Source organism: Primulina tabacum, chromosome 16, assembly GCF_025594145.1.
Source record: "Primulina tabacum isolate GXHZ01 chromosome 16, ASM2559414v2, whole genome shotgun sequence".
Lineage (NCBI taxonomy): Eukaryota > Viridiplantae > Streptophyta > Magnoliopsida > Lamiales > Gesneriaceae > Primulina > Primulina tabacum.
Genome location: NC_134565.1, coordinates 31969876 through 31980581, shown reverse-complemented (window position 1 = coordinate 31980581; position 10706 = coordinate 31969876). Strand labels below are relative to the sequence as shown.

At 33.8% G+C, this 10706-nt stretch overlaps 1 protein-coding gene across 1 annotated transcript; it reads right to left on the bottom strand.

Moving 5' to 3' along the window:
* Window positions 1-1095: 1095 nt before the first annotated feature.
* LOC142528864 (oligouridylate-binding protein 1-like) lies at window positions 1096-8692 on the bottom strand. The gene is made up of 12 exons (XM_075634113.1): window positions 8425-8692; window positions 7372-7433; window positions 7035-7137; window positions 6413-6489; window positions 6282-6343; window positions 6064-6151; window positions 5899-5974; window positions 5782-5812; window positions 5100-5219; window positions 4675-4760; window positions 3920-4093; window positions 1096-1551 (listed from the first exon to the last, which is right to left on the bottom strand). The coding sequence occupies exons 1-12, from the start codon at window positions 8503-8505 to the stop codon at window positions 1294-1296; spliced, it is 1218 nt and encodes a 405-aa protein (XP_075490228.1). The 5' UTR covers window positions 8506-8692; the 3' UTR covers window positions 1096-1293.
* Between the last annotated feature and the right edge of the window lie 2014 nt (window positions 8693-10706).

The following is a 10706-nucleotide window of genomic DNA, read 5'->3' as shown; positions in this document are numbered from 1 at the left end:
CGCAAACATATTCGTTAATAGGCTTGTGAGCTTGAGCTCGGTTTGTTTAGATGGTTCGTGAGCTCCAGCTTAACTCATTTGTAGAGTTGACAATTAAAAATATTGGTACTAATCTTAATGGAAGGAATTGAACATAAATATATTTAATTTTTAACAAGTTCGAATCAAGCTCAAATTCGATATTAATTGTATGTTTTATGAACTCGAAAAATGAGCTCGAACATGGTTGTCAAACATGATTAACGAGATATTAATGAATCAAGATCGAGCTCGAATTGATACCATGATAAATGAGCTTTTAACGAGCCGAACTCGAGTTTTTCGCGAGCTTAATAATTTCAAGACAAGTCGAGTTCAAGCATTATGATAAGTGTGAAGTGTCTACTGAGCTCGACAGACTGGCCTGCCTTTCCTCTGTTCTTCATGTTATTTGCTCCCATCTCAGGCAATCGAGGCCTCTGCCATAGCGATGCGTTTACCAAGAAATTCGAGAAATCGGATGAGAGTTCAGCAATTATTCTACCGATAACTAGATGGTTTGTTCGACGTTGTCTTTGTTATATGATAATGTTACGATGTTATCTTTAAAACAATACCTTAAGGTTGATCCAAAAGACACGGAGTCTCGTACATGTTTTTATATGGTGATGCTATGCATTGGAATATGTGAAAAAACACATGTGGCTCGTTCATCACCGTAGAATCGACCTTATTTGGATACTACGCATCGAACAAACTTAGCTACACCACGTGCTTTATGTTGAAGCCCGCCTGCTTAGGTATAATTATGCACTGAAGTGTCACGCACTCTTTCCGTCGTCTAACCACAATCTCCTTCAGACCCAACCTAAATTCAATGTTTTGAAGACTTAAAAAATATCGCAATGTTCAAATTTTTTTACTTAACTAAGACAATTTCATCGAAACTTGATTTTTTTTAAAAAATTGTTAATTAAAATTTTGTTATAGGAATTTGATAGAACAAAAAAAGAGGGTTCTGCATCATCTTTTCAAAATAGGTTTTTTTTTTTTTTTTAAAAGGATCCATTTTGCCACTCCATCTACGAAACAAATTCAATAAAAAGACAATAATGGTGAAATCGAACAATAAAATCCAGAATATATGTAGTAGTATTCATAAAACAAAAGCTACAATCACTTATAAGACGCACTTGAAGTTAAAACAAAACGCATCAGCAAAAGTAGTTTCGAACGGAAAAAAAGAACAGCAGCAACTTGCTAACTTAAATTCCTGCATGCTATTCAAAGCAGCAACACTTAAGATTACCATTGCTACTGATAGAACATGGGTTGTTGGGATGTGCCGATGCTCGAATACATGGTGTCATATAGCGGCTGAGTGGCAGCAGCAAATCGCTGACCCTGTGGATGCATCAGGGCTTGTGCATCACCCATCATTTTACTCAAAGCAAGTTGCCGCTCATATACAGCAAGATCGGCAGCCGTAAATCCTGGCATATAAGTTGCTGCTGGAGGAGGTAGAGGGGTAGAACTGGTTCCTGGAGGGGTAGGCTTACTACCCCATGAGCACTGCAGTATGATAATATTTATTTATTAGGGTCTTTAATTTGAGCCTTTTTCAAGAAAATATGAACCCAAAATGTTATGTTCTGTAATTGACTGGAACCTGATCAAGATGGCGTCAATTAATAGCTGTATAACTATTGAGACTACTTAAATCAAATGTTATCTTTTGTATAGGATGGTTTTATTTTGTGATAGGATTTATTAATTTATATTTATAGATAGATATAGATTTATATTCTTACCAAATTTACAAGGATTGGATCTCCTCCATTGTAATTATTTAAGTGGGCTGCACCAAATGTAAAAAACATAAACTGAAAAAATATTCTCCGTTTTTTATGGTCTCTCGAGCCTAAGGTTAAAAATGGCCAAAAATGATGCCTCACGGTCAGCGAATGACCCGATAATGAAAACTCCCAAAGAACCAGGTATACCCATTCTTGATCTAAACTTGCCAATAGCTGTTAGAAAAGGTGTAAGGAATTGTACTCGACATCCTATCTCCCAGTTTGTCTCCTACTCGAAATTATCTCTTCCATTTCATGTTTTTACTTAAAATATATCTAGTATATTTATTCCAAGGTCTATCGAGAAGGCATTGAGAGTTTCGGAGGGGAAAGCTGATGTCCTAGAAGAGATGGAAGCCCTTGAAAAAAACAAAACATGAGAATTGGTGAGATTACAATAGGGCAAGTGTGCATAGGATATAAATGGGTTTTCACTGTCAAATATAAGACAGATGACTCTGTAGAAAGGTAAAAAACCCGGCTGGTGGCCAAAGGCTTCACACAAACCTTCAGGATTGACTATAATGAGACTTTTGCCGATGGTGCCAAACTCAATATGGTTCGGATCCTTCTCACTTTAGCAGTAATCTTGATTGTTCTTTGCAACAATTTGATATTAAAAATGCTGTTTTAAACGGTGAGTTGGAAGATGAGGTCTATATGTGTCAACCTCCGGGATTTGCGGAGAATCGAGGAGGGGAAACTGTTAGTAAGCTTAAGAAATCTCTCTATGGTTTAAAACAATTTCTAGAGCTTGGTTTGACAAGTTTTCAAAAGCCATCAAGAGATTTAGTTACAAGTAGGGACTGGCGTCCACACAATGTTAGTGAAACACTCTTGAGTAGGGGAAGATTATTGTGAGCATTGTCTATAGTGATGATATTATTATCACCGGAGATGATAATGAAGAAATGAACAAAATCAAAATGATGATGCCCAAAGAGTTTGAAGTCAAAGATCTTGGAACAATAAAGTATTTCTTAAGAATGAAGATAAAAAAGAGCAAGAAAGGTATTTTTGTTACTCAAAAGAAATACACCTTGGATCTTTTGGAAGAGACAAGCATGCTAGGATGCAAACCAAGTAAGACCCCAATTGAACATGGTAATAAAGAAAAGATGCTTGAAGGTGAATTATTCGACAAGGGAAATTACCAGTGCCTTGTTGGAAGGCTTATCTATATTTCGCATACAAGGCTAGGCATTGCATTTGGACTAAGCTTAGTCAGCCAATATATGAATGTTCCTCGTCAAGGTCATCTCAATGTTGTGTGTCGGATCTTTGAGATATTTGAAACAGACACCTGGAAAATGTTTATTCTTTACCAAAACCAATGACAGGGAAATAAAAGGATTCACTAATCCGGATTGGGCCGGTTCAATCTATTGTGGGGAAATTTGGTAACTTGGAGGAGCAAGAAAAAATCTGTTGTGGCTAAGAGCAGTGCAGAAGCTGAACATGTCACTTGGAATATGCAACTCATTTGAATAAAGAATGTAATGGAAGAATTGAGGATTTAACTTGAAAGCCTATGAAGCTATATTGTGATAACAAGTCTACCATCAGTATAGCTCACAATCATGTCCATCGTGATAGAACAAAGCATGTGGAAATAGATCGTCATTTCATCAAAGAAAAGTTGGATGAAGGCACAATCGACATTGGATATGTTCTCTTCTCTCATCAACTACTTGATCTACTCACTAAAGGTCGGACAAAAAACCATTTGCGTTTCTTATTCACAAGCTTGGTCTTATCATCTATAGACAAGCTTGAGGGGAGTGTAGAAATATTGAGATTAGACTAAATCAAATCTTATCTTTTGTATAGGATCGTTATTTTTTGTGATTTGATTTATTTATTTATAAATAGATACAGATTGATATCCTTACCAAATATATGAGGATTGGATGAGCATTGTAAATTATTTAAGCGAGTTGCACCTAACGTTAAAAAAATGTGCATAAATTAATAAAACATTTTCCGTTTTTTCAACCATTAGTGGAGCTTTGAGAGTTGACTAATAGGTTCGTATATATAGATATTGATAGACCGACCAATGGGTGTATATAATGAATGTGTACCTTTATCGGTTTGCCAAAAAGGATTCGAGCATTTCCCATTTGGATAGCGCGAGCTGCTTCAGCATGACTACTATATCTTATGAAGCCAAAACCTTTGTCTCGCTGAACACGGATATCCTCAATTGCTCCAACTCCAAGTGCATGGAAATGACGGTGTAGATCAACAGATGTCACCTGCAATGAGTGTTGTTAGCAATATGAACAGAAAATATTTTTTGTCCCAACTCCTCAAACAAGAGCAATGAATAAATCACCATATATGTAACTATTAGCGTCATCAGCAGGGAAACAAAACTAATGAACAAAAAACTAAATAAATTATTAGGTACGTAAAGCAATTACACAGTAATTCATTAATATCTAGACAAAACAGATTGACAAAAACATATATAAAGGAAAACTTTTCTAAACAAGACGGAGGATTGCAGAAGATCACAACCTCAAGAGTGTCCTAGTCTCCTAGAGATGATTATGGTTCAGTAAGTTTATATATGACCAAATCTGAACCAGGTGCAGTTCTAATTTGTTTACAGATCCGAAAGAGTAACTAGTTACCATATGTACGATATTTACAAGGATTCATGAAGTCACATCAAAACAACTCAAATAGCTGATGCAGTTCGTAGTTCACCTCTAAAATTAACATTAACGAACCATCACTTCATTTCATATTAGAGAGGCCAGATTGCCATGGTCGCATGCCACAAAAGACAGATTTTTTCACATAATATAGATAAGCTTAAATATATACTTACTTCAGGAGAAAGATTGCCAACATAGACAGTCGTATAGTGTGGATTGTTTTCTGGGGCATCTTCATTCCTCTTTTCCAGACCATCTTCTGCAGAATGAATCATGAGGAAAAAATAATACAACATATGACAAATGTGGATAAACCCAAAGAAAAACCCATATCCTCTTCAACATTAAATCAAATAAATCAAAATTATAATACATCTAGCAAACGGGGCTCCTGCTTGGTTCAAAGCCAAGTGCCTAATCATTCAACAACAATCATTAAATTCGAAAGCAGATTTACAGAAACAATATAAATTGTGAATGGTTAAACCCAACGTTCCACTTGTTAGTTCTACAACATTTTTCGAAACAGAATACCATTGAAATGGTCACTAACATTCAGAACCAAATCTATAAAAGCGATTTATTGTAGATAACTAACCTGATGTTCCATTTGTTAGTTCCACGATGGTTTTTAAATCAGAACTCTGCTGGTCATCACCCAGACCAGCACCTTTTGTGGCCCAGTTGCAGCGGATCTGTCTACTTCCAAGCCACTTCCCTGCAATTTCAAGGGGAAAAGTATTGCTTTAGAACTAAATATCAACTACAACTCATACCATACAGATTATAGCAAAATCATCATTGCAACCAATCAGGTGTCATAAAAAAGGAGCTTTTTTCTGAGTCAACCAGAGGATATTAATCACAAAACAGGTATAAACAGCAAGGGCTCGCTAGATCTAACATGGTGATTCTTGTAAAAAAAATTCTTATCATGCAGCCACAATCATAATAACTTCATTCAGACTTTTCATGAATGTATCAACATTACATCATTATTGCATAAAGCAGTCAACATGAGATTAGAAACAAGGATCCCTGAGGTCCAATACTGAAACAAAAATTCATCAGAGATAAATTGTCTTTTTAGTCATTACATAACATTTATTTAAATATATATTTTAACGTGAAAATTTAAAAAAAAAACACTGATACTATGCATAAATTTATAGCCCAAAAAACCAAAAATAAATTCAAAATAAAATAAAAAATTCCACAAAAGAGACTCGGATTTGAATTTTTTTTTTAAAAAAAAGAGCTACAAAGTAAAGCATACCCACCATTCAAGTCATTTATTGAACTTTGAGCTTCCTGGAAGTCACACAAAATACGGAATGATTAAATAATTAATACTTGCACAAATAGCAAAGACAAATAAAAAAAATCCATACTCAGACCTGCTGATTACGAAAAGAAACAAAACCGAATCCCCTTGAGCGACCAGTCTTCTGATCCCACATGACCCTTGCATCTCTGCATCAATAGAATGATGGCTGTTGAGTTGCTAATGAAATCAAGGGGGGATCTCAACCTCAAGGAATTGCAAACAAAATTGAACTTACGAACAACTAGGATAGACAGAGAAACATGCAAATAAGGTAGCATCCGTAACCTCTGGGCTAAGATCACCAACAAAAATATTGAATTGATCTGTAAAATCAAGTGTATATCTAATCACCAAAACTTAGTCCCAAACAAGTTGGCGTAAAATAAAATCGCTAATGGTGACGAAAAAGAGGATCAAAGGTAGAGATTCTGGATATATATATATATAACATACTTGTCGTGTCCTCTCTCTGCGAACTAGCATATGCCCAGTTAACTTTAATAGGTTGACCAAACCTGCATATTTGCATTTAAATAATCAAAAACCCACTGTAAAGCAAATAATTTACCAATCTTCAAACTTACAATTGCCTCCCATTCAAAGTCACGATAGCAAGGGCGGCTGATCGGCGATCAAAGTAATCCACAAAGCCATATGATGACTGCATTACAGGTTGGAAATTAAGATGAGAAGATTAGAACTTCAGTAAATAAAACCTCCTTCAGTGAAATAGGTCAATCACTGAATAAAAGGTGATTAAAATGCAAACCTTAGCAAGGAACTAAAACTTTTATGTGTTTATGACTTTGTTCATTGTCCTAATAAATACTGGGTAACACAGATATTAACTTTTCTATCATAAAGAGGAAAAAAATGGGAGCTACGTCACACACTCGTTAGGGTAAATTTCAACAATAAGAATATTGATGGCAACCAAAATAACAGAAAGTGTATATATTTGGTTGGAGCATACTTTCCTAGTCGTGGATAACACTGAGACAAACTCTAGAAATATTCATAATGAATCAAACATGGATATCTTAAAAAACATTCAAGAGCCACAATGAAATTACAAGTCATCTGAAACTGCATAAGCATAGAAGTCAAGAGAGTAAGGGAAGCATGAACACATAGGAGAGAAAAACAAATTTTTCTCAGAGTACATGAATAGGTGAAGAGGTGAAACAATGAGACATAAGACAACACCTTCTCTTTACGAATGAGCTTGCAGCCTTCAAGAGGACCAGTATTAGCAAAAACCTCTTGAAGAAGTGGTTCCGTAACTTGTGGGTGGATGTTTCCGACATACCTATGTGGCATCACAAAATGGTTTATTAATCAACTAATATTGCTACTTTACATTGAGATAGCTAGTCCTGAGGTATCATATCCCACAAAATAATTCAATCAGCATCTATGGAATGACTTAATATTTCAATATGGTGAAAACTGCTTCAGCACAAGGACGAGAAATGAAAAGGGAAATCGGAAAAAGAACAAAAAAACAAAGGGCTCAAAAAATCAGGGTTCGTTGGGAACTCACACACTACGACATGTACTTGAATCAAATCCGGGAGGCAAATTTCCACTCAAGATAGGCTCTATCTGCATGAAGTAAACAAGTCATAAGAGATGTCAGACTGGATAATAAAAAACCGTGAAAATGAAATACAAATATTTAATGGGATACGCTAGATCAAACACAATTTGCATTTTATTATCACCTCAATTCCACACATGGACAAAGACATAGAACACATTGAGGTTTACAGAATCCAAACGCAGAAGACACATCTTGACAACAGATTTAAAATCCCACTTGTCCATTTCCACATCAACAGATACTTCATCAAACTTCCCGACTTCTACGTACTGAATGCTCCCATTTTGTCAAATTCTTTAAAGCGAAGGGAACGGCCCCATCAATTGTAGATACATGTCATAAATTAAACATTCACATTTGACTAACAAAAAGCTCTCTCAAATTTAATTTATAAAAAAGAAACTAGAATTTAAGAACATAATTTCCAAAGTCTGCCGTCTAACTACAAACAACATAGAAGATATCCAAACATCTCTCTTACATATTTATTATGCATAGGAAAAAACCCAGGAATGCCACGTCTCTAGAAACTGCTTGCCTGATTGCACTCGCAAACCGAGAGGAACTTGAAGGAAATAAGTTTTCAGTAGAGAAATACAGCACAACTTACAGTGACAAAGCAATTTAACAGCACATTGTCCAACTTTGATCTTGAACTGAAATGGAAAAAGACAATGATACTACCTAGCTTCACTTAAATAACCAACCATTTGAAAACAATCATCGGTATCCCAATCATGAAAAATTCACCTTTATTTTAAACAAGTAATTATTTATTATACAGATTCTCCACTGAGTCAGGTAAACAAGCAACATCGTTAATATGTTACAAATAATCCAGTTCCGGAATTTTCTTTATAATTTCATTCACCAACACAGATCCGTAATACGAGCAATTCAAGCAACAAATTTTAACTGGAAAAAAAAATCAAAAAAAAAAATAAATGAAAACGTGATAAGGTAAAAAATTAAAAATAAAAAGGTAATAAAAACCTGAGGCTGAGCAAGGAGACCCGGATGATAAAGAGATTGCTGCATTAGCGCTTGCTGTTGCTTCAACCTCTGCTGATGCATCTTCGCCTTTACTCAAAAAAAAGGGCAGAAAAAAGGTGATAAAACAAAAAAGAAATTAAGGTTCTTATAGGGTAAGAACAAGAACGGAAAAAAAATTTTAAAAAAAATAAAGAAAAATGAAGAGAAAAATAAAAGAAGAAAGGGGAAAAAACCCTCGAAGGCAGGACAGCAGGTGAGAAAGCACGGGTAAGAAGAAAATGGTGATCGATTATATAGGCCAAGGGGTTCGATTGCCTGGATCTCGTTCTTTGTCTTCACAATGTGCCTTCGTTGTTTCTGACCGTTAGATGTAATCGAGGGAGGCAGTAACCAGACAACACACAAATATACTAGAAACCAAATATTTAATCAATGCCAAGTCAGTGAATACTTGAAATAATTTTATAAATACTATTTGTTTAGTCGTGTTAGAGTTGAAAATATTTATAAAATTTGTATAATCTAATTGTCTAACCATTTTTTTAATCAACAACATAATTAACTTATTTAATCGATATTGTGACATTGTTGATCAAAGATAAATCTTTATTAACTTCAACCTCGATAATCTTTTCTTACTGATGCAACTGTTATTAGTATAGTTAACAAAATCTTATAAGTCATATAAATATGTAGGAATAAATGGTCGACCATTCGTTTTCAGCAAACATTATAGTCTATCCATCGTGAATTAAAAATTGTTGGAACTTCATGTAAGACTTCGTCAAACTAGTTAAAAACTCGCTCTTTTAACTTCTTCAAACTCAACAGATACTCAAAAATATCTTGATATTATTTAAATTGTTCAAACCGAATTTGAAGAAAAGATATATATAACACACAGGTATGCACGAGTTTGCGTCTGAATGGTCATTGAAACAAAAAATGTATGACCATATCGTTAAAAACAATGATTGATTCATTAATAGGCACACAAAATATAAATAAAAAATTGAGGTTCACCCATAACGAGAAGTGGGGTCTTTGCTAATTTCTATATTGGGCCGAAAATAATGGGCTGTGGCCTCGAAAGCTCACAAATATTAACCTGGCCCATAAACAGAATATGCTATACGCAAGCATGATTCAAAAGGAGCAACGGTTGGCAAATGTAACCAATCCTTGATATTTCTTTTGTAGAATATGAAACATATTTCAAATAGAATAAATTCATTCATATATATTATTTGAGGGTGTTTTGTAAATATAATTACAATGGATAAATAACATAGACTCAAATTATTTTATAAATCGAGCCAAACATTCGATTACGATCTGGATTTTTTGTTTTCATATAAAAGTAGTATATTTACTTGTTTGCTCGAGATTGATACTCATGATATGATAAGGAATACATAAACTCTTTATCGATCGGTGAATTAAATTATCATTATTTTTGCTTGTATAAAATATTCAAGATAATTTATTTTATACTTTAATAAGGTCGAATGCAATATAATAATTATAATTAGGAAGGGTGGCTCTTTAATTTTAAAATATAGGGGCCATGTGGATTGGGGACTATAGAAAGTCCCAGATTAATTTTCTATTGGAGTGTTTGGGGTTATTTGCCATTAGCAAGGTCGAAGAATATAGGTCCTCCGACCATCTGCACTTGCATTGATAAATTATAAATCCGTGAATTTCAAATTTATTTTACATGCGTTTTTGTTGTTTAGAGAAGTAAAATCATAAACTTCAAATCTATCTCTTACATATTTATAATAATATTGCATGTTAATTATGATGTATTTCAAGTTAACTCAATAATTATGTAATCTGAAATTCATTCTACTTTGTATTACTATTGTGCAAAAATTAAGGCGTGTATTTAATTATTTGATATATTGTTTAATTGTAAACAATAAAATTAACCAATTCATAGATTTGAAATCAGTTAATCTCTATTTAATCTGGATGAAACGAAAATAACATAAATATATAAATATTTTATAACTATGTTAAGTATTAAATCGTCACAAATATCATTTTAGTCTTGTATTTATTGCTGTGTGATATTTTTAGTCATGCATGTTTATAATTCTATAAATATGTTCATTTGATCAATTTTAGTCACTCTCCAAATTAATGCAATTCAATAACCAATTTTTGTAAGTACGTTAAAAAAAATCGAGATATACACGTATGTTTGATACCGTAATTATAAATTATAACATATATATTACAAACTAGCTAGAATAGGAAACAAAATAGTACAAACA

Bases quoted from the DNA above. Each gene is read 5' to 3' on its own strand.
- LOC142528864 (XM_075634113.1), bottom strand. From the start codon at position 8,505: ATGCATCAGCAGAGGTTGAAGCAACAGCAAGCGCTAATGCAGCAATCT. The intron at 5,975-6,063 runs GTAAGTTCAATT...CTATTGATGCAG, and splicing joins TCTGTCTATCCTAGTTGTTC to AGATGCAAGGGTCATGTGGG. The intron at 5,220-5,781 runs GTGGGTATGCTT...TTGAAATTGCAG, and splicing joins TTCAATAAATGACTTGAATG to GGAAGTGGCTTGGAAGTAGA.